Below are 24,639 nucleotides of genomic sequence, written 5' to 3'. Positions count from 1 at the left end.
TTGTCTCACATTTCAGGAGGGGAAGATTAATTTTCAACACCTACTCAGGGCCATGTTCCTCAGAGCTGGTGTAGGAAGTGTAATTCATATCTTCCAATACCAGCTGATTCACCTTCCTTCATTTCTTTTCCCTCCCAAGAGGGATGGCAGGAGGCACTATCATCTCCCAACACTGATTTCTATCAGTTGCACCACAGTCTTGAGTAAGAGGGTATATCCATGCAGTTTTGGTATATACATGCAATGTAATCTCCAGCAGCTGGAAGCTGAAACCACCTTTGGAATGAAAATAAGGAACCATGTGATTCTTGGTTTTAGTTTATTTTACGTAAAAATGATGATTAGGTTAAAGGTTGTTCCTGGATGCATGCTGGAGTCTGTGCTGTGCAGATGGGGTGTATTTTTTCAAAGGCTGCTGTCAGGAGTCCAGCTCAGCCACGGCCCCCTGTGAGCTCAGAAGCTGAGAGTGCACACTGAGGGCAAGATAGAGCAGAAATCTCTCTCCTTGCTTGATTCTCAGGAATCCCTGGGAGGCAGCAGCCTGTGGCTGAGGTTAGTCTTGGAGAATATTCATCCTTTACCCTGAGCCTGAGTCAGAAGAAGATATGCTCCAGTGTGACCAGAAATGAAGGCGAAAGTGTGTGTTGTGCAGTTCACCAGAGCTGCTGTCTTTTAAATCCCATGGAGGCAGCCTGCAGGACCCGCTCCGTGTTTGTCCCCCGTGTGCTGAGCCCTCCCCTGCCAAGGGCCGTTGCTGGCTAAAGGTGGCCCTTCTGCCAGAGCTGTGAACACAACACGGATACAGACAGGTTTCCCAGAGGACACGTATAGTTAAGCTCTCTTCTCAGTTTGCTCTGATTCATGTAATGCATCTGACTGTCTTTTTCAAAAACAAGTAAATAGTTTTAACTCATACTACAACTGTCTAAAACTGTTATGACTCTTCTGAGCAGTTTCAGTGATGCTGGGAGGGAATAAATTACGCCACCATAGAAAAGACAAGATGGTGTCTGGGTTTGGGTCACTACCACCTCAGCAAGTCATACAGACAGGAAGAGGAGTGACCAATTTGTAAAGATTTTGTGCCCCACCTTCACACTGAAGGGCTCCTGGAAGCAGGCAGAGACTTTCCTCTGTGTGCCCATGCTGGGACTGGATTTGCACAGCTCCTTGCACGCACAGATTGCTGCAGTCTGAGTTCGTGGTAATGGCAGTGAGATGGTGATAACGGCGGGGCCGAGTCGCTCCGTGCTCTCCGGTCGCTGGGATGAACCATGCAGCCCACGCAGCCACGGCGTTAGGCTGCAACCGCAGCAGCGTAGCATGACTGCAATAATCCAGACTGCTTAAGTATCTTTCTCCTAATTCTGTATTTCTAGTTCCTCAGAGTCTTTTCCAGGCTGACCTTTCACAGGCTTTGTCTTTTGTAAAGCCGTAAAGCTGTTTGCTTGTCACTGATCTCTAAGCAATATAGTGCCTGGTCAAACCAAACCTGCCTTTAAATGTATGGTATTGGGGGTGGCGTGTGTCTGGATTTGTGTGTGCGCTAGCTGTTGGAAATTTGAATTCAATATTGTGTTAAAGATGTTGAAGATGCATCTCTTATAAGAAAGCATCAAGTCTTAAAACCTCATTGTGTTTAAGTATCTGGAATTATACCTGGGTGTGCGGTGCTGCTGGTGAGAACATGAATGGTTTGGTGGGAGTAAGTACCCAGAGGGAAAAGGTGGTGCAAAATTCTTTGGCTCCTGATTCTTCCTAAGATGATTCTGGGGTTTTTTTTGGGGGGTTTTTTTAGCAGAAACATGGATATCCTGGCACGGCCTGACTGCTCTGGCTATTGTGACTATTAAGTGAACATGCAACCAACACAATTGCAAATCGTACCTGTGATTATGGGGAGAAACAGCTGCTTTTGTCATCCTCCCTCCCTGCCAAATTTGTGGATGATTTTCCATCAGATGTCTGCAATGCAGATGGCTAAATTATGCAAGGGAGTCTGCAGCTGTTGTAGTTTATGCTCTCCTGTACCGGTGAAGGAACTGTAAACTGCCTCATGTCAGACGTGAGAGATCCTCTTTTACATGATGCATTAGAAGTCTCTGTGTGTTACAGACTTCCATGGCAGAAGAGAATACATTTGTGTTCTTGCATGGGTGATAAGAGGGCTGGGATTTGTGTGTGGCTGCAAGGATTGTGTCGCCCCTGCTCCATGTAGATACTCCTGCTTTTATATGTAGGGGTGCAAGTTCAAGGTCAACCATAGGGCACATGTAAGAACTGGCTATTCTGCTGTTGTGAGAGGTCACTGCTCCTTTGGGATTAAGAATGGAGAAACCAATGGTGTTATCCCTAGGTGTTAAATGTTTAGAGAGCAAAGGTGCATCTGAAATTTTTGACAGTTTTTTTTCTTTGCTTGAAGTTGTCCGTAAATCTTGTGTGAGTGTGTTCTGAACTGCCAGTGGCCCACTTGCTGAAAGCAGGACTTGTTTTGTGATTCAAATTCGTTTTCTCATCAGGCTAATGGAGGTATTTTTGGTATGCAGCTATAGATGGATGTAGAGCTGGCATGATACAATAAGTAGCTGGTACATGATAAGAGTATTCAAGCAGTCTGTTGATGACAGAAATATAATGATTCTTTAAAATCTTTATTTGCAATTTAGTTTGCCTCTAGGGTTCTTGATGTCAGAAATTGCTTCTTCACAACTGCCTGGATGTTGTCTTTTATCTCTTGCTTGTCGCACACACTTCAGATCCTCAGACAATATTGTCTTGAAATGAGAGGACATGACCAAAAGCATGGCATTTATTTATATAGTCATAATAACATGAGAGAAGCAAACACTGAATGACAGAAACAGAGATTTATATTCTTGGGCCAGCACTAAGACAGCATATGCAGGAGCTTAGCTGGAGCTGCTTGACTGGTTTTCTGCCTGTAAAACTTGGTTTTAACAGTAGAAGTACTTGTATTAGTTCATTTCTAAAAAGATTTGGAGCAACTGTGTGTTGTGAATCTTTTGCCATGGTGCCAGATAGGCTGCTGTAAACAAATACAGATATTTCCTTGGAAAAAGAGTTGCTTGGTACATTTATTAGCCTTTCCTTTGTCCGTGTGCTGCTCACCCTTTCACTTCAGCATTGCTCTGTCCATGCTTGGCCTTTGCCTCTACATTTGCATATGGTCACTCTCTATGAAGGACATAGTGCTGAGCAAGTGTTGTCCTCTGCCCTGCAGTGGGATTCTGGAGGGAAGTGACCAAGGTGATGTGGGGACCTTTGGTCACCACTGTCTGGGGGTGCAGCTGAGCTAAGCTGTGTGACAGTGACTGCACCAAAGGAAAGAGCTGCTTATCTGCCCATCTGCACAGTGCAAATGAGAAGATTGATTATAAATAAACTGGGAAAGAAGAATTCTTGCTTCATTTAGACATCTGTTTTAAAAATGGTTAGCAAGGGTGCATACCAGATGTCCTAGCACTGATTGTTGTAAGTTTTGACTTCTTTTCCCTGTCTTGTAACACTTCCTTTATGCTCATCTGTGTGCTCTTTCTAGCCGAGCCTTGGCCCTTGCAGCCTGGGGCTCCTTTTGTGCAAGAGGATCAAGATGAGGGGTGAGAGGTCAGAGGAGTTGTCCTGACCTGGTCAGCAGCACCTGGACTGGTTTCTGCTGCCAGATGGAGAGTAGCTCTGTCTTGCACCCCCAGGGCAGCTACTTGTCTTCTGCAAGAAAAGAACGAGGCTGTGGGAGTCCCCTTGGATAGACACCTACAAGACCTTTGGGTGTTCCCACCAGCCATGACCCACAGAGGCTCAGAGGATGGCAGTGCTTGGAGTAGGCACAGGACATCCTTGTATTGATTGCAGCCTTTCTTCTCACCTGGGATGGAATGAGATGATTCCCTTGCTTAGTCTTTTAATGTCAGTATATGCTTAACAGGACAGTGCATCTTCTAGAAGCACATCTGTCACAGATGCCCACTGCGTACCTGTGGACTCCTTCCATTGTGTCAGCAGCACACAGGAGCATTTGGGCTCAGGGTCTGTAGGGTTGTTGTTATTTTCCCACTCATTTTATGAACAGAAAGCGTTTAAAACTAGAGGAGCTTAGCACAGAGGGATGAAGGTGCTGCTGAACAACCTAATGTAGCAATCAAAGGAGAGACAGTGACCTTGGAATTCATTTAAATAACTTTTCATTGGCCTTGAAAATTTAATGGCAATCTTCACAGGATTATTCAAAGATAGGCTAAATAATCATAGGAGAGATTATTTGATTTTCAGTTTGTAGGTCTGACTTGTAATTTCTATCTCCCCTTTCCTGCAGTGGTAGGTAAAAGCAGGCTGTAGCTCACAATGGCAAAATTCTCATAAAGACAGCCAGAAAAGCATCATTTATTGTGGGAGAAGCTCTTAAGGTTTGTTGTCCCTCTCTCAGGTTCAGTTTAATGTGGTGACTGTTTTCCAGGCTGATACATCGTGCTGTCCTCTGTCAGGGGTAGAACAAGCATTCACAATAAAGATTTGAAGACTTCAGTTTGAATTTAAGTGCCTTTTAAAGATCTGATGCTTCTTCCCTTTATCTTAAGCATGAGTGAGTTAGCTTTGTGGCAGTCAGTAGTGCTGTGTCTGTGTGATGTTCATGAAAGAACTTGGAACAGTGACATTTCATGGTCTGGATATCTTGATCCAAAATATTGCTTACATGAATTTCAGATGCTTTGGATATTTTTTCATTTCCTGGGCAAAATGTGCCTGGGTTGTTGGTTTGGGTTTTTCCCCCTCTGCATAGCTTTGTGAAAACTCTGGTTGTTTAATGCCTTTGGTTGATCAGATCTAATTAATGATTGTAATATAATTGGAATAGAGTGGATACTGTAGCCAGAGCATAGTATGAACCTTGCTGTGGCTAAAGGACTCAGTGTGTAAAGCCCACCAGGGTGAAGTTAGCCCTGCAGAAAAGTATTGTTTGTACAAATTCAAGCTACCTAATTCAGAGAGGTTCCCGGGTATCTGAGCTGGGAGTTGAGATGCCCTTTGTTTAGAAGTGAGGAAGAGCACAAAATGAATAAAGTTCGCTGCTCCTAGAAGGAGAAATAAATCAACTTGGGCAGGGATCTGTCAGCCCCTTACACAAAGCCATATGCCTGCAAGTTTTCTGTGGGTGGCAAATAAATCACTTTGCCAGCCTCTTTTGTGCTTTTAACCAAGATAAGCAGTGCTGAGACAGTAACTCTTCCTCAGCCTCTCCCAGCTTCTTCCTGAATTCACCTGTGAAGCTGCCACATCAGGTTCCCAGCATTCTCACACCACGGTGTAAAATTAAAGCAAAGCTTTCTCCACCAGCTGAGCTCCCCTTGTTCTGCTGCTCCCATTATTGGATTTTGCTTAAAAGAATGGCATGGGGCTCTTTAATGCTGTGGTTTCTGTGCAGATGACTAAGTGGTATGACTATAGCTGGTGTTTGAACTGGGGTTTGGTCTGAGATCAACCGCTTCGGTATTTGCTGTAATTCTTAGGTGGGATTTGCAGTTGTTATTCAAATGTGTTCACCCTGTTCTATAAACATGCCCTGAAAGTGTTCCATGATGTGCTGTGGTGGCTGAAGCTCTGTTTGCTCTGGTGAAGTTACTTACACCTGGATGTCTTATCGCCTCTTGGCTGCAAACGCTCTTTGACTTGTGCTATATAAAACATGCTTGTCTTGTTGAGTTCAGGCTCAGGTTCGTGTCTGCTGGCTTCAGCAGTCATCCCATTAGAGGGAAACAAAGCAGTGCTGAGGTTCAGAGTCTTTTGTTTATTTTCTTTTGGACAATGGTGTAAAAATAGCCCCAGCCCTGTTACCCACACACCTCAGCATTGGCTTTTGCTGGCATGCATTGAAACACATTTCTAGCTGTATCTTCTGATACAACTTCCAAAAGCTCAGCAAAGTCTGGGTTTTCAAGTGCCCATTCCAACAATAACAGCTCAGGAAAGCGAGCTGGCTGCTGCTGCAGACAAGAGGGAGAGGTGCAGCGAGGCACTGCACTGGGATTGCAGCGCACTGGGCAGGTGAGGGCAGTGTGCCGGGGCTGTGCCAGCGCCTTGTCCAAGCTCCTTGCACCTCCAGTCAGACCTGACCCTGGCCATGCCAGGTGTCCATCCCGGCCACTCCGTCCCTGTGCACTGTTCCAGGGGAGGCTGCTGTTGTGCCAGTCCCTTGGGGACAGGGAAGGAGCTGTCACTGAGGCCCAGCATCACACTGAAGGTGCCAAAGTGTAACTTCACATCGCTGCAGGAACCTCACCTGGGCCTGCAAGCAACTGCACCAGCTGAAAGCAGTTTAATTTACACCCAAATAATTTATTCTAAGTCTGCTTTTCTCACTCATGCATTCATTTTATTTTATTGTAATGTCAGCACTTAGCAGTGAAGTAATGGCAGATCTCTGGAGAACTTCTCACAAGTGAGAAAGCACCATTATCTCGGTTTTACAGACCCTGCTTATGTTGGGAACATATGTGGTGGTGTAATTACACTGATGTGATTAAATCAGTGCAAATCCTTGCTACGGGGACATGCTGCAGCACTGTAAAGCGGAGCTTATTATCAGTGCAGTTGAATTCAAATTATATTACTCTATTAAGCTGTACTAGTGTAAGCCTCCACTGAAAGTCATGAAGTCACATGAGGAGCTGTGTTGTTTCTTTTTAAAGCAGATAAAGATTTGGAAGCTGAAATGGGTGAAGTTGTGCCTTGCCTAAGAGCATGCTAGAAGCAATGGGCTTGACAAATATTTATAGTACTTTTTGTAAGGAAAAAGGTGTGAGTGTGAAATCAGGGGGTGTATTATTATTATTTTTTTTAATAGATTAAGTTCTTTGTTTAAACTATTGTGGCCATTTTGGAAAAAATCCTGTATCATACTAAGGCTTTACTAATGCATACAGAATTCAAGTAAATCTTTACCACATGGTTTTGGATTTTGATAATGGCTGGATGGGTCAATGAATAACCATGGTGTATACAACTTAATTGTATTTTTGTTTTTTGGCAGGGTGTGGGCACTGTAAGAAAATGAAGCCAGAATATGAGAAGGCTGCAGAGTTTCTCCATGTAACCAGTGATGTAAGCTAATTTCCTTTATTATATCCTTCAAATAATCAGTAATAAATAACTAGAGTAATAAAAGTGACTTTTCTCCCTACAACAAATTCAGCTGTTCTCATCCTCCCACAGGACCCTTCAAAATGTGCTTCCAAAGTACAGTCTCATCGCTAATGCATGAGCCCTGCCAAAGTCTGAGGAAGAACATTCTGTCTTGAACGAAAACAAAATCGAAAAATGTTTATGTATTCTGCTGTAGGCCTTATACATAATATGATCAAATCCAAAAATGGATTTTTTTCCCCTTACTTAAAGGCATTGAATGTGAAGAAACATAGGCTTTTATTTATGAATTAGATTTGGAAAAAAACAAAAGGGGTTGATCCCTGTTTCAAATACCCTGTTTTTAATGGTTGCAGCGCTCCATTAGCTTCATCTTAAGTGCTCCATCAGCTCTCTGGAGAAGAGAGATCCAATAATACAAGTATTAGTGTTATTGATTCGGTCTCGTGCTGTGTATGCCATGCAGGAGGAGAAGTAGAATTAGTCTCCCCCATACTTTAAGCATCTTCTGTGGAGACATCTAGAGTTCCTTTATTGCTGCTGGAGAGGGAGGAGATGAGAAAAACAAAGACCCAATGAATCACACTCTACGAATGCCTGTTCTTCTGTGCATCTAAAAGTGGTCCACAAAAAGATGCCCACAAGTTAGGGAAGAATTAATTTGTAAACTTGTCTTTAGCAGTGCTTGTTTCTTCTGGGAGAAATAGGGGTTTGTGGGAGGAAATGCAATTTCTGAGAACGGCTCTTAAGCATTATAAAGTGAATTATATACAGAGAATACTATCAGAAATGGGAGGGGAACAGGTAAGATTCTGCTTACATTTAGTCCATAGCATGTCCCTTCCTGGTTTTGCATCAGTCCTTTCTGTCTTTCTGTATGTCTGTGCTCAGAATCACAGAATTAATCAGGTTGGAAAAGACCGCTGAAATCGAGTCCAACCCATGACCAAACACCACCATGTCAACCAGGCTATGGCACCAAGTGCCACATCCAGTCTTTCCTTAAACACCTCCAGGGATGGTGACTCCACCATCTCCCTGGGCAGCCCATTCCAGTGTCTAATCACCTTTTCTGTGAAAAAATTCTTACTCATGTCCAACCTAAGCCTCCCCTGGCACAGCTTAAGACTATGTCCTCCTGGAGGCAGCAAAGGAACCCAGACCATGAGTGATTGCCCCCAAGCCCACTGTGTCCTGCTGAAGGGGTGTGTGTATGTGGCTGGGATTTACAGTAAGTGATCTCTGTTTCAGAGTCCGGGTGTCCTTGCAGCAGTCGATGCTACTGTCAACAAGGCGCTGGCAGAAAGATACCACATCTCAGGGTTTCCTACTTTGAAATATTTTAAAGATGGAGAGGAGAAATACACTCTGCCACACCTCAGAACAAAGAAGAAGATCATTGACTGGCTGCAAAAGTAAGTTTTGAGGGTTTTGAGATAGTATTTGGGTTTCTGGTTAGTGACTCCTGCAGATGGCTTTGGTGAGGAACTAAACGGAGCTTCAACACTGCCTAAATCCCTTGCTAACAAAATTAAACTGAATTCCAGTATTCAAACCCACAGAAACATGTATGTTAATTATGGTCTCTAATACACCAAATCCTTTATTTGCTATGGGGTTTTTCATAGTTGTCCCAGTATTTCTTTCCCAAAATAAATATTTTTCAAATATGCCTTAAGCCTTTCACCAGAGAAGGAATAGCAATGGCTGTGAAAAATAAACAGAACATTTGTTGTTTCCTCTTTATACAAAGCAGCAGATCACAGTGTTAGTAAGTGAATTTCTACAGTTGTACTTTTCTCTTTCCAACATTTCAGAGCCAATGCCTAGAATTCCACCCACGTGGGGCTGAAGGAAAGCCAGCGAGACCAACAAAACCAGCACCTCTGAGAGCACTAACCAGCTTTTCTTGGGTGGTGTGCTGAAATATGCAGAATTAAGTTTGCTATAAAAATGATGACAATAATTTCATTTCAAATTAAATTGCTGGTAAAATTCTCTCTTTAAATATGCATTATATATGCATGTATGTAAAAGTATGCATATATATATAAAACATGTATTTTCTTTAGGTACTGTAAGCCTAATGTATTTTGTGCATTAGTCAAGGGGAAGAAAACCTGCCAGAGTTTTGTGAATATTTTAATCATTTAACTGTTACGTGCAGTTGGCATGAGGAATGTAATCTATATTTTTCCCCACTTATCTTGTGGGGGAGGAGGTTGTGTGGGGTTTTTTGGTTCCTGTCCTTTCGTCCTTCCCCCTTTTCTCCTTTCTCTTTTCTCCTTTCTCATTACATCTCTGATGGCTTCAAATCAGGTAATAGATATGGTCTGGCAGTGTCATTGTAGCATGTTGGGAAGCTTTATCTGTGTTTTACTTTTAGACATGGTACTCCTATGGCCTCCCTGCCCACGCAGGCTCCAGGCTGCTGTATCCATATTGTATGTTAAGTCACTGTCCTCATTTCACTGCTTTGCTCGACTCTTTTGAGCACTGTGTAATTTATACTGAGTTAAACAGTCAGGCTGATGCTGCCTGTACATACTGGCAGGTGAATAAGCAATGAGGAACAGGGAAGGGGTGTTAATTCTTCTGGATCCTGCTGTGCCTCTGGAATATTTTTGTCTGCAGCCTCAGCTAGTCAGCAATACAGGTGAAACCCAGACAACTTGTCTCCTGCTCTTGCCTCCTGGATGTTCTCCCAGCTAGAGAGGCATTAGAATAGCATCCTTGTTTTCTGACCAGGGATAGAATTTTCACAGCTGCACTGAAGGTGGTGGAAATAGGGAATCATCTGGGGTGCAGGCTGGTGATAAAAGTCCAGCTTGTGGAGACCTGTCTCAATGGGTGGTCTAGTTGCAGCCATGTGGGTTTTGGCTCTGGTTCCTCTCTGGTGATTGTGCTGCCACACGAGGTTGTTACCAGTTCCTAGGTAGCTTATTCCAGGTCAGCATGGAAAAGTTTTTGTGAGAATAAGTCACACCTCTGTAACTGTAATCAGTGATAGCTCACAACAACTGTGTTTGTGGGAAAATTCAGCCCATCTAACTTTTTCTCTAACAACTGGAAAATCAGTAACAATGGAAATAGAGTGAATGTCCACCAAGTGACCTTGAGAAAGGGCTTTGAAAATTAAGTTTTTCTCCACTTGGTTTTTATGTACCTGATACAACTTAATATGGTGTCATTCAAAGTGTCAGGAAAGTCTGAAAAGCTAATTTATTACCAAGGCGACATATGAAGGTCTTTATACTGTGGCACCATTCTGATGATTTTATATAAGTAATCACTATTTAAGATACAGCAGGAATGAATTTAATGAGTCTGAGAGAAGTCTGTGAGCTAGTGAATAGCAGAATTTTTGTTAGAGGTGCTCTAGGTGTGCGGGATTGCTCTGATGTAGCCAGTATGTGCAGTCATAATTGAAACCTGACATTCTCTTTACCGAGGTGAAATATTCCAGTTCAGTCACCCCCAGTATTCCAAATGGAACAATGCTGATTATTGCATCTGGGCTTTAATATCTGAATTCTAGAGAAGGTCATGAAATTCATTACAGAAGTTTGCGTGATGGCGATAAAGAGTACAAAAAGGATGGTTGAATGGAAGATGCTGTTCTATATCGGTTGCCTTTTGAGTCCACCTGCTTGCTGTTCTTCTCAGCTCATGCCTGTGGATGATTCAGTGATACAAAGCCATGTTTTTTCCACCCAAATGTTGGATGCAATGTAGGAAGTCTTCATTCGACATTTCTACTCATATGCCTGACTACAATACCTTAAATTATATTTTTGTTGAGTTCCAGAAATTAACTTGCATCTTTTTTGCTGTTCCCTGGTGTTGGAAATACTGAGTATGTCTTTCTATTGCGCAGGCACCCTGAAGGATTTTTCACATCAGTTCCCTCATGCTAATTATGACCAGGATGATGCTGTCCCTTTATCTGTTTCCAGAAACATTTTCAAACCAATTTCATTGTCTTTCTTTTCTAGTCCTGAAGCACCACCTCCACCTGAGCCTGCATGGGAAGAAAAACAGACCAGTGTTATCCACCTTGCTGGAGAAGACTTCAGGGAGTCCTTGAAGAAGAAGAAGCACACCCTTGTCATGTTCTATGCACCATGTGAGTAAATAACCTCTCTACATGGATGGGTTTTATAAGCCCTACAGTTGTTATGAAATCCTGAAATAATTCCCTCACTGTCCCCAGACTTTTAAGGGTAAAGAGCTGATTCTGAATATAAGTGCATGGGACCATCATAGGCACAATCATTTGTATCTTTATAAATGGAAACAAAACAGTATATAATGGTTATATTATTTAATGCAGACACCAAAGCCGGCAGCAATACAAAAACAAAACAGATTTATTTTCCTCTGCTGCATTTTATGGTCCATATAACAAAATGTGATCCTTTATAGTAGCACAGTGGACTTGGAGAGCCTGATTCATTAGTGCAGCACTTCAGTAGTGAAATCAATACAGTAGTGTAGGAGGAGCCAGTCCACGAGGCAGAGAACAAATTTTGATGGAGGAAATTTTGCATGCAATAAATCTGCATTTAAGTCTCCACTGGGACTAGGGACATAGCTTCCTCCTCCTAGATTGTTTTGCATGCACCACATAATCACTTTGTTTTTCAAGCTCCTGAGAATATTTCTAGAGAAGTTTAGAATCAGGCCCTTTATAAATAAGGTGAATGAGAGGAACCTCTTCTGTGTTCCTGTGCTGTCCCAGAGGCAGGCAGACTAGGTACAAGTCCTTAACTTTTGAGGGATTTTTCCAAGGGAGAAGATAATCCAGGCATTTAATATTAGATACTATTAACGTGCCTTTACAGCCTCACCAGATGCAAAAAAAAATTCTTCCATATCACATAGCCAGCAATTAATGGATAACCTTCAGATAAACAGTTACCAACTTGTCCCATTAAACTGAAGGTATTTTCCATAAAGAGAGAAAAAGGTCCTTTAATGTTTGATCAGGCTGCCCCTTATTTTGCTTTTCTTTTAGATAGTTAAACATGAATGCTTTGGGGCTCCCATGGAGGGATGTGGGAGAAAGCAGGGGTGCAATTCAGGAGGGAGATTTCTGGAAGGTTGTAAAAGAAAACAGAAGGGGACATAATCCCTTCTCCACTCCAGTTCCCACCACCTATTGACTAAAAATTGGCCATATGGCAGGAATTTCTGATTCATAGACCTCAGCTGGTTAAGAGCAAATTGCAATTTTAAAATCAAATGATTGCACAGGAAATGGTAAGATTTAGGAGTTCACTGTCTCTTGAGTTCTCTTTTCCCAATTAGTGACTTTCTGCATAAGAGAGATTTATTTCACTTTTGGTTTTTAGCTGCACCTTTTTAAGGCAGTTAGATTCTTGGTCTTTTTGAAGGCCATGTTTAAAGCAAAGACTTTATGTGTGATGAGTATGCAGCTCCCAGGGTTGAAAGCATGAGGCAACTTGCCTGATGGGCTAATTTTTTGCAGTTGGACTTCCACCACCACCTTACTTCAGAAGGGGCAAATGGAGGTCAGCCTGGCCCTGTCTGCATGAGCAGGCTGTAAAAGCAAGGCTTGCATGATGTAAAACTGTTGGGTCCTTCGAGGCTGCACTTCAGACACATTTTTGCACTGTTTTTGACACAGTGCTGCATGAGACCACCTATATACAGGACAAAGAGGTGTTAACTGGAACCCTGTCTGGCCTTCCCATGACTCCTAAGACAGCGTTGCTGTTGTGGTGTCAGTACGTGAGTCATACACAGTTTCTGATTTGTCAGATTTGTTCTCTCTAAATGTGGAAGTGTCTGTGAGCAAAGCAGAAAGACACACACAGGGAATGCAACGAGCCTGCACTTTGTTGGGTGCAGAGGAAAGCACCAGATTAATATTTTAAATCCTTGTTTTCTATGAAATAAACATTAATGCACTAGGATAATTAGAATGAATCAAATCATTATGTTTTTTCAGCTTTTTAGAGTGATAATGTGCCTCCTGATAAATTTGATAGATTAGCTTTTGTTTACTATTTTCTCAATTTTGAGACCTCTTGGAGCTTACACTGCCAATTAATCTTAACTTGCTTATTTTAGTGCAGAAGGAACACTGCTAAAGTTTCAAGGTCCCATTACCTCAAATAATTTTCTTTTTCTATTCAGATCCACATCTTGGGTGAGGGCAGACTCACAGTATGCTACTCCATTCACTTGTGACTCTGTGGCAGTATTTGTTACACTTACACATATGCTGAGATATTTTAAGATTGGGGGGGTGTGTGTATGCATGCATATATAAAGTATGTTTACATATAAATATTTATGGTAAGAAATGTATCTCTCATCTGTCATTAGAATTTAAAGCAGAAAGTTGAGTATTCTGACCTTTGTCAAGCTTTCAGCTAGAGTGACAAACCTTTAGGTAAAGGCCACAGATATATATCTTAGATGCAAATTAAAATGAGAGCTGGCTTTTCTGTGTCAGCTTGCTGTCCAAATTACTTAATATGTATAGGAGAGCCACCAATGTGCTGCTGTGCTGATAACTCAGGACTGAGCTGAGCAGGGCTTTAATGGTACTGAACAGTGCTTCACAGTGATTTAGCTCTGGAAGAGAAGACTACATCCACATGGAAAAGATAGGGAACTCATTACTCTGTCTCCTGGAATATGGGTGAAGCATAAAGGTTATTCCTCATGCCTGTGGAGTCTTTTAAGGACTGAGAATTGGAATCAAAACTCTTGAAATTACTGGGGGAGAAAGTCCGCCCCTGCGGACTTGACACCCACAGAGATCTTGATTTCACATTCCCATTCCTGCCTGCTGGCATCTGTGTGTGCTGTAGTGACTGATTTGGGGCAGGAGGCAGGAATACGGGCAGGTTCCCAATACTGACTTGGGAAAAAGTGCCTGCTGTAGAAAACCCAGTGCTACTTGTGCTGTTAATGACCTGGGACCAGATCTTCATCCAGATGTCCTTTGGGTAGGTCTGTACCATGCCACACAGGCTTGAAGTGTGGGCTGGCATGTGTTAGAGCTACTCAGGGATAGGACCTGGAGCAGGCTGCTGGCATCTGTGCTGCACAGCACCTGCCCACCTCTTCTCTGGGCCCTTGTGCAGCTCTTGAGAAGATGTAATTGTCATCCCACTCATGTGTCTAAGTTCAAATGCCTGAAATAAGAGGAAGACAGTGATACCATCTGCAGAAGGGAAGCATGAAGCCACAGGTGCATGTGGGGACTGCTGTGAGGGGTTAGGGGAGTATTTGAAAGCAGTAAGATTAATGCACAAGCATTCAAGAAGCTTTTGGGGAGAGTTTATGTGATTTGTGTCTGTATTTTTTCCCTCATCCAGTCCTTGGAGTACTGGATTCCATGAACTACTCCAGGTTTTCTTTTATAACTGTTTGGCTTTGTCCAGAAATGGGGAGAGGAGACAACTAGTCTGAGTATAGTTTGGTGTGCACACAGAGCCTGGTACGTGGATGATCAGGATTTGGGGGCTATGGAGCATATTGGGAAGTGAGCCAAATGGACAAGAGCAGTTAGACTGCAGTGCTGAACCAGCCAGGGTCAGGAGGGCAGTGGCTGCAGGTCTGTGCTCTACAGCCAGAGCTTGGTTCAAGGCTTGCAGCACTAAAGCCAGCCATCCTGGACTGACCTGTTCGCATCAGTGCCTCTTCTGGGATCAGCGCCCTGACTTTTCTTTCTCTTATGTCCTCCCTGTTCATATAGCTTATCTGGATGTGTTTTATCTGCATTTTTACTTTTATGTGCTCTCTCCACTCTGTTATTCCAGATAATTGAGATTTGACTTTGACAATGCATTAAATTTTAACCTCCTACTACTGTAGCACTGAAAACTGCAAAATAGAAGCAGTTGGTTGTGATTAGTTGTCAGAATCACAAAGGGTATCAAAAGTTCCAGTAAATAATGTCTTTGCAGTTGGAGGTGTTTTTGCTGCATTATTCAAACAGAATTAAGGGGGGAAAAAGAGTGATTGAAGCTGGGTGAGACTCTTCTCTGCAGTGCCCAGGGACAGGACAAGAGGCAATGGGCTCGAACTGAAGCACAGGAAAGTTTGCTTAAACATTTAGAAGCGGTGATTTTTTTACTGTGGTTGTGGTTGAATACTTGAACAGGTTGACTCAAGAGGCTCCATCCTTGGAGATACTCAAAACCCAAGCTGGACACAGGGCTGGGCAACCTGCTGTAGTTGACCTTGTTTTGAGCAAGGGAGTTTTACTAGATGATCTCCAGAAGTGCCTTCCAACACTGCAATGCTGTATTTCTAGGAATAGTTATACTGGAGTTTGGGTTTGGGGTTTGGTTTTGTTGATTGTGGTTTGGGTTGTTTTTCCCTCTTCTCATCCAGTTCTGATTTTCTCTAAACAGGAAAGGCTTAATAACATCCCCTGCTAATTCTCAAACAGAAACAGAAAATGTCCACTTTAGAGTTAGAAGAATGAGAGGCCAACACATGAAAACACATTTGTGTCATTTTTTGGTTGAGATTGCTGCTTCCAAAGAGACTACAAATGAATCAACTGTGTCAGAAAGGAATTATATGTAATAGACCAGTCATTAACAGGTCCAAATGATGGGGGGGAGGGCACTCTGTTTTTAGATCAGTCAGTTTTAATGGCAGGACTCGGCACTGAGCAAACTCATTCAGTTTCTACTTTTAGTGTCAAAACACAAGTTAATAAGCACTCTTAAAAAATAAAGACTTTCAGCAGCAATGGGAAGTAGTTGAGGGAAGGTGCTCCCTTTTAATGGTTCATAAGGGTGGCAGTTGCCAATGTTATTAACTTGCCAAATAGCCTCAATTTGTGGGACTCAACAGGGTTTGCAGAATGGGTATTTTTAATAAATGCTTTGCTGGGAGCTGAATTCTGGTTCTGTGTTCAGCAGTGAAACTTTCACTTCACTGGAAATAACTTTTTCCAGCTGATGAAATTAATTTTCTGGTGAAGCCTGACCCATGGGGGTTACCCAGAGAGCACCCAGAAATAAACCATCCTGAGGATGATTTTAATGAGGTGTTTGGATGGAGCAAGTGGCTGTACTGCTGCAAGAGGATGTGCAGTTAAAGACATCAGCCTCCTTGGTTCTTCACTTAAACTTTTTTGTAGAGTTTTTCTTTCAGGGCTGGAAGAAGTGAATGAAGGTGCCTAATTGGTGTTGCATCTGATAAAGTCCCAGAAGACTTTGGGATGTTGTTTGAGCCATTAAAAGGCTGTGTGTTAATCTAAGCTGTTTGTGGGAGATGGTACCTGGGTATTGTTCTGATGTAAAACAAAGACAGTAAAGCAGGAATATTTACATCACTGCTGCTTGATGGGTCAACTCCTGGGCAGCATTAAGAAATAAGTGGGAAATCAGGTAGGACTTTCTTCAGCAATAAGAAATCAGACAGGGATCTGACTAAATGAGTCCTGCCCACTCCTGTGTGTTTCATCACAAACGCATAAAATGCTGAGAGCTAAGCAAACCTGCATTCATTTTACCCACAAACTTTGTTCAAAATATTAATTATTCTGTATCCTGGTATGCTCCTTCTCTGTGTTTTCACAACAAAAACCGCTTGGTTTCTTCTGTCCAAGTTATGCATCAAGGAATATACAATGACAAAAAGCAGCTGGCTGAGAGTCCTTGCCAGAGTGGGTCACACTGTGTGCACAGACAGTGCATATGGTTTTTAGGTATTAATGATGACAGCCAGGAGGGCAGTGTGCTCCTCCAGCCCTGGGACCCAAGCTGTCATCAAAAAGCTGTTCTGAAGGAAGCAGTAATGTTTCCTTTTCGTCCTTCCTATTTTTTGGAGCAAGCTTGGACAAGGGTGGTTGCATCGTATCTCAGCCTTTACACAGGCATTTTTGGGGAGATAATGCTGTGTTTTGGCTAAGTTGCACTGCTGTAGCAAAACATGGCAAATTTTATTGGCTGTGAGGCCTCAGCCTGTGGCTTCTGGGCCTGAGATGAGCAGTCTGGGTCTCTGGTGTGTCACTCAGCAGACTTGGGTGACATAGTTCTGTGCAAAGTATGCGCAGAGGGGGAGAACATACTCGACAATTGAGTTTATGAGTTCAGATGTGCGGAGCAAAGCAGCAGCACAGATTAATTTAGTGTCCCACAATGGCCTTGGATTGGCTCCCACCAAGATGTTTTCCTGTCACTTGCAAGCACATCTTGTTAAATTTTGATTAGGAGGCTGTATCAAAGAACCTGAACAAAATGTATGTGTTTGTAAATGAAGCTTAAGCTATAAAAAAATTATTAAAAATGTGCTGAACAGAAAGAATCCCTTTGAAGGAAAAAAACCTTGCAGGAAGGATTTTCTGGTTGTTGACTGAGGCAGAGGTGAGATCTGGACCCTCTGATAATGAGGCTTTAAATCCCATGTGGGCTGGCACTGCAGAATTTTGATATGTTAGCTCTGCCACTAACTGCTTTCTCTCCTGCATCCGTGGTGCTCTTGTTACAGGCACGTTACAGAGGTGTGTTCTGTCGGTGTAAATAGTGCTGATGCCACAGAGCCCCTTAACAGGCTGAGTTTGATAAAGGATGGATTTACAGAGTGGTCTCTGCAATCAGGCTGGCAGAACTGCTCTTAGCCCCAGTGTTTGTGCCGAGGGGAATAATTAGCACTGAGAGAACAGTTTGAGCTGCTCTCAACTCAGAAGTTGAGGTGCTTCCCCAGGCTGTGCATAACTGTCACAGAGTGCTCAGAGGTGGCTGTGGTGGGGCAGTGGCATTAAACTAAAATTTGTTGGGGTGATCCAGCTCCTCTTGTTTTGTAACCCTAAAGTGTTACAGCTGCTTGATTTGGTGTGCAGAATATTGCCTGTATATAAACAGCTCCAGCTTGTGAGAAGGGGAGGGAAGGGCATGTTCTTGCCCCATGGAGTTCTCTCCCTGCAGACACATAGTTGTGTTGGTGCGGTGTCACTGTGGGTACGTTAGGAGACTGTGAATATGTCACCCATCCTTATGCACTGTTATGAAACCCATTTCCAATAAGACAGATGCTTTTTTTTTGGTGATGTGTAACATTGTCTGAACAGGAGCTACTTTTAAACATCAGCACAGCTGAAATTCCAGTGTTCTGCTGGCTGTTGCTAACTCAGCAGTGTATCTTCTATTAGTTATGTTTTCTGCTATGTCAGATGGCAAAATTTTTTCATTTGCACTGTAGCTGTGTTTGCAGTTAACCAGGGCTGATGCTGACTTGGTTAACCACTGCTGCTAGCTTTGTTTGAGCTACGTAGGCCAGTGACACAGTGGAAAATGCAGGTCTGCTGGAACTGGCACTCAGGTTTGTTCTGGGTGTAACTGTTGCTCTTTAACCCTTTCTGTCCAGAGGTGACTTGCTGTACAGCTTTCCATCTCAAAAGGATTGCTTGTTGCCAAATGCTGAGTGTTGGCATGCCATTTGTAATTCACTGCAGTCAGTCATATCCTTGCTTTTTGTAGTGGATAAAACAGTCCAAGAATTTTGTGCCGAGTCTTTTTACTCTCCTCACTTTGCAGTTTGACCTGTTCCAATGACTTTGTTGCTGCTGTTGCAATTGTTCATGTCTCATGGCCATGGTTTTCAAATAATTTGGGTTTTTATGTTTTGTCTTCTTTGCATACCTCCAAAGTGCTACAAAATAAGAGTTCCAATAGCTTGGGAAAAAACTCAACAAAATCCACCAGCTGGCTGTGAAATTTGGAGTAGTGTGCCTGTTGTTAAGAGTAGTAAGACAAGCCTTGGTTGACCTGATGCTTAACTGAAAACCTCGTAACATTTTTCAAATCAAAGAAAAAATCCCCCTCTTTCAATTACTAATATCTTGTGTCTTAGAAATATGATTATACTGTGGTGTCAGGTTATGTCATCAAATGAGCTTTGGGTCCAGATATTCAATTAAAAGGCCCTCCAGTTCTCTACTGATAAAACAAAGTGAATTAACCTTTCAGTAACATCTCCAAATGCCTTTCTGAAATCTGCCTGTGGATTCAGTAACTCCTGTAGCCACATGAATTGCATTGGTTTAAGCAGTATACCCTTTTTCAGCTCTTATCTGTGCAATTACTGTCTGTGGCCTGTCTTTCCTTGATTGACCAAGTAATATTCTTGTTTTAATTCTAGTTAATTGCTTGGAACTCTTGAAGTGGAAATAGGCTTAGCTTGATTCTGCGGTGTACAAGCTCCCGGGCTGGCTTTGATAGCTGTGCAGGGTTGCTGCTTGCACTTGCTTAGAATTGCAGTCATTTAAAAACCAATAACGGCGGGCACTATCTACCCCTGTTATTTAAGCAGTGATGATTTCAAGCAGAGATGGGGAATTGGAAAGTCATTCTCTGCTCTGCACTTTGCACGCTGAGGGCTCCATCCTGCCACATGCTGAGCCCTCTGAGGCCCTGATGGTTGTGCAGCTGAACGAATGGAGTCAGCACCTTGTAGCCCGGCTCCCTGTCAGGCAGGATTGTGAACCCTGAGAGTCACTTAACCTCTTCCTGATTCTGTTTAACCTTGGATGTAATGACAGAGGGGGATAATCACATCTGTCTCTCTTAGGGGCAATTTGAAGCGTAATTAATTGATATTAGTTAAAGCATTTGAGATCACCCGTTGAGAGGTACTAAAGGAAGCCGGGGGCTGAGGAGGGAACAGAGCCCTTTCTCATACTGAGGGTAGAGCACAGACAGCACAAATGCCATGGTCTCACAAATTACTGGGCTTTCAGATCTCCTCTAAGGAGTTGGCCAGGACTTTGTTATGAAAGTACTGACAGTTTAAGTTAGTGTATTTAATATGAAAGCAGCCTACATTAAAATGTGTGCGTGTTTCAACTATCTCTTTGAAAAAAAACCTCATGTAAAATATATGCACACCATTTTGCTACTTTATTTATCAAGATTTTATTAGGTACAAGATGCTAAAAGCATGCACGGCAACGACATGGGTAGGGTTATAAATCATTATGTATTAATGACGGGCAGAAGGCATAAGGTAGTGCTTTCTGAACTCCAAATGCCCGATCTGTGCTGCTGTAGTGCTTTAGTTGGGATGCTCAGGTTAGGGTTGGCAGGGGATGTTGTCCTTGCCTGACCTGCAGGCAGTGCTGGCTGCTGCAGCTCCGGCCACTCGGAGATGGTGACACAAGGACAGCCAGACCACGTCACTGCTGTAGCAGTCTCAGCTCAGTGATGCAAGTCAAGGACAGCTGCCTTCTGATCAGGTAGAGAGCCACTGTGTGAAAGCTTCTCTTTTAGAAAACCATTTCCTTTCAGACTAAAAATCACTAGTGATGGGGAATATGAATTTCCATCTAAATTTGACTGGCTTCAGCACGCAGCCATCTCTGGAGCTTATTCAGCTCTTGGCACCCAACTTGAATAGCTCGTTATAATGAAATTTAGAGACTGACTTTTCTCCATTTCTATCACTTCTTAATCTTTGGATTTAAGCTGTTGACACACTCTGCTTCCTGACTCCCTTTGCCTTGAAACACATCTTTCAGTACTGATGTTTTTCTTATGGGTCTTCTGAGCCCCCTCCAGTTTGAGTTCATTGTTGATTTGTGGGCCCAGAACGGCAAACAGCATTTCAGAGGTACCAGGCATAGAGGCCCTCTCCACACGTACTTACTATTTTAATTTATATATTCAGCGAAGTTCCTTTTGACAACTCCATCATTTTCTTTCAAAGCTGTATTGCTAGCATTGTTTGGATTTCTTTTGCTTCTAATACATTTAAAGCCCCTTATATAGTTAAAACATCATTATTACCTCTGCTGACTGTAGATACTGCTTTGATGTCCATTTGCTTCCTTTATCTATTTTGTACAAATTGTTAGCTTTTGATTTATATTCATTAAAAAACAGCTTCACCTTCATTCTATGTGCTATGCTAATACAGCTTCCACTCTTCTAGGGAAACTGAATTAACCTTGTACTGTTCAGCTGTAGAGAGGTTAAATTTTATCACTGGGCTTTGTAGTTTCAAATTAAACAAAGCATGAAGTAACTTAAAGGATGTTTTTTCATATTTAAGCAAGTAGAAACCTGTGGTTTTTGGAAAGAGGACTTGATTACTTTAGGCAATTCTGAAAATCTGCCACAATTTTATTTTAAATGTAGTGAGGTGACTGTTGTACAACAGGGTGCATCTGTTTCATGCACTGCTCTGGAGACATCTTTAGAATTGCCATCTGGTCCTAATACCTGTGTACACTGAAGTTTTAAGAATCTCTTAAGTTTTACTTTTGACTCACTATCGTCTCTAAACAATTCACTGGTTAAAAAAAGAAGCCCCTCAATGAAAAATTATCCATTTGAATGTAATAAAAACATGCAGGTTATTCACTAGATTGTTTCATTGCTTTGAAATCTTCTTTGCATCCCTTCTGCATCCCATGGGATCCTGCAATTATGGAAGATGTTTTCACAGGATATGATGTCTGAAAATTTATCAAATTGCTACCACATCATATCAATTTTGTGTCATTCTTACCTTACCTGACAAGTGGGTTTATATTATTTTTTCCTCAGTCTGCTTTTTGTTTAAAAAACAAAAAATCAGTTCACAAGATGATGTGAGCACTTAGTTAAGTTTTTCCATTTCCCCGTGTGATATCTTTGTTTTACATCATGTAACAAATGCGTTGTGGCATCATTTTGGAAATCACATCGAGCTCAACCCTGCAGTTCTTTATTTCTTCACAGCCCTCAGAGCAGTGTTTCCATGAGAAAGAAGCTCCAGCACCTTTCTGTGCCCAAACCAATGCTGGGTCATTGGGTCTTTCTTCAAAGACACCCAGAGAAGATGCTGTACCTTGAGGTTGTTCCTGCTATCAGTAAATCCAGTCCATGGAAAATAAGCTGGGTTATATATTTTCCACCACTTCATCTCCCAAAAGACCCACTAGCTTTCCTTTAAATGCTTCTCTAATTAGAGGAGATTTAATCTGACTCCCTCTCCCCTCAGTGATAATGGCTCTGAGTGAAGCCTGCTTGCTGGCTTGCTTGATTTCCCTTGTCTGCTGTTCATCAGCCATTCCTCTTGAATTTTTCCCAGAGAAACCATATTTCTCATGTACTGGATCAGTCGAGAACTACTTGGTTTTCAGGGTGAGGAATGTGATGGTCCCTGCTGTGACTGCACCACAGTGTGCCTTCCTGGCTCCTACCAACTTTACAAGGAATGGTGGAGAAAAACCTTGCAGAAAATACTGGGTTTGTGTAAATTTTCTAATTTGTAGCACAAAGGCAAAGAGAACTTTAGAACTCCTCGATTGCAGGTGTTCTCACATGGATCCAGGGGCTTGTGGTTTAAGTGTGTAGCCCTTGTGCCCTGGCAGGTCAGGGAGAGCAGATGTCAGGATGGACTGTATGGGGGGTCCTCAAGAGAGCCAAATTCTGAGCACAGAGGTGAGAGTGCCTTGCCAGAGCTCTATTAAATTGTTTGTTGACTGAGAACAGGGAATGGCCTCAGCACATACTGCACATGCCTTAGATGTCAAGCTCTCGTTTTCCTACTGGGTGATGCAACTGTGTTTCTGCATTAGGAAATGGAGTTATCTTGAGATGTGCAGGAGTGATTAGAGGTTTTGAGTGCCAGTACTGGGATCCTGTGGAAAGGCTGGATGTTTCAGGAGCAGGTTTCTTTCACATTTCTCAAGTCAGGCACAGGAAATTACTGTTCAGTTCACATCTGCTCTTAACCCTGTTGAGATCAAATTTGACACTGTTGTAAAAACGAAAAAAGAAAATTGTTAAAGCAAAGCCCTGGATCTGTGTTAGAAGGCTCTGCTCCAAGAAGTGCTGCTTTCAATGCTGCTCCCTTAAAACTCCACTTCGTATCCTTGCAGGAAGTCTGTGTGCTTACCAAAGGATCCAAATTATTCAACGAAAATGCAATTTTCCCGCTTGTTTAGTCCATAGTGACTGAGAAGGGGCAGGACTTTTTGGTTCTTGGCGCCTTACCCACACCTTCATGTGCCACCGATTTAATCTCTTTCCATTGCAGCCCATCTGAAAAATCCTTTGTAAGGAGGCTGCACACTTCCTATCCTCATTTACTGTGCTCAGTACATTTCCTTTCTTTGCACTTTCGAATCTAGAAGATAGTGTTAACACTTAAAATAAATGTGTGACAGTGGGTGCTAAGAGGGAATGGGGAGAACAAGTTTTCCGTCTGTCAAAATGAAGACATCAACCTCTGCTTTTATTTTTTTTGGCATGTGTGCTTTAAATAGAATGACTGGGTTGGGTGACTTCCAAGTGTTTGCTGCATTTGGCAATCCTTCTAAGTTGTAACAGATGAAGTTCTGCTGTTCCATATGATGTGCTCCTTCCCCCTTTTTCAGTGACTCCTTGAAACTTCTCGGGAATTCAGTGTAGCATTCACATCTGTTCCGTGGATGGATGTCCAAGGCTAACAAAATGCCTACTGGACGTGGAGGCAGCTCTGCCAAAAGCCATATGGTTGTGTTTTAGTTTTGCAAGCACAGTGCAGTAAAGAAAAGCGGTTGGGCCAAGAGAGAAGTGAAGGGAGGAGGGAGGAGGAATGGAGCTTCAGATGGCTAAATGAAGGTAACCTCTTGTGATTTGGTATCGGATATGGTATTTTTGTGTGGAACAATATGCTTGTTATTTGTGTTCTGATTTTCTTGAGGAGTGGGGCTCATGAAGAGCTCTTCTGCTACAGCTTCACTAGAGGCTTTGAGAGAGGCCTTACTGTCCTGAAATATCTTTTATTAAGGGTTTAAAAGATGTTCTTTGGTGAAATCTAAATTCCAAGCTCAGGATCATAAGCAAAAAAAGGGAACCTGAAGGGTTTAAGTTTTTAGGAGCCTTTATGTTTTAGTGTAACAGTTGGAAGTGTTTTCCAGAAAAACTGCAGCATGTAGTTAAGAACAAGTATTCCTGTTTTAGAGGACATTTTTTGTTTATGAAATTCTTTTTAGATGTTGTCACCAGTTCTGATTTATTTGTGTAGGGCAATGTTAACAAGTCAACCAAGGCAATCCCCCACAGTACAGGAAATCATCCAAGATGTGTTAAGAGGCAGGCTTGACCTGCATGCTCTTCAGTATCAGGCAGACAGGACAGACAAGTGGTACGAGAGAAGAAGGGTCACCAAAGTGGGCTGATGGACATGGGAGCAGCCTGAAACCCTAGCCTCCACCTCTTCTTTCTTCTCTTCCTCCTCGTCCTCCTCCTCGTTTTCTTTCTTGACCGTTTTCTCCCAGGCAAATGCTGAATGACTCAACAAGGTTAATAGTTTGCAAGCTGTAGAACACTGCACTATCTCCCACTGAAACACAGCTGCTACAGGATAGCTGCCATCGTGCTGCATAAAGAGTTTGAAGCCATTAAGATGGGTTTACAGAAGTGCCTCAGTTTCCCAGGAAATGTTCCCTTGACTTTCTGGTGTTCTTAGCTACTGCATAGACTCTCAGTGTATTTACACAGGTGTGTCACTGCAGTG

At 42.6% G+C, this 24,639-nt stretch overlaps 1 protein-coding gene across 2 annotated transcripts in view; it reads left to right on the top strand.

The window, feature by feature from the left end:
- PDIA5 (protein disulfide isomerase family A member 5) overlaps window positions 1-24,639 on the top strand; it is a 99,542-nt gene that overhangs the window by 59,029 nt on the left and 15,874 nt on the right. For both annotated transcript variants that reach the window (XR_005602361.1, XM_039555243.1), the window contains exons 12-14: window positions 7,043-7,113; window positions 8,407-8,570; window positions 11,151-11,281. Coding sequence is in view for 1 of the 2 variants with exons in the window: in XM_039555243.1 (XP_039411177.1) it covers window positions 7,043-7,113; window positions 8,407-8,570; window positions 11,151-11,281 (366 nt within the window). In the remaining variant the exon portion in view is untranslated. The remainder of the gene's footprint in view (window positions 1-7,042; window positions 7,114-8,406; window positions 8,571-11,150; window positions 11,282-24,639) is intronic.

This window comes from Corvus cornix, chromosome 7 (assembly GCF_000738735.6).
Source record: "Corvus cornix cornix isolate S_Up_H32 chromosome 7, ASM73873v5, whole genome shotgun sequence".
Lineage (NCBI taxonomy): Eukaryota > Metazoa > Chordata > Aves > Passeriformes > Corvidae > Corvus > Corvus cornix.
Note: the sequence above shows the minus strand (reverse complement) of the source record. Positions and strands in the feature narration are given on the sequence as shown.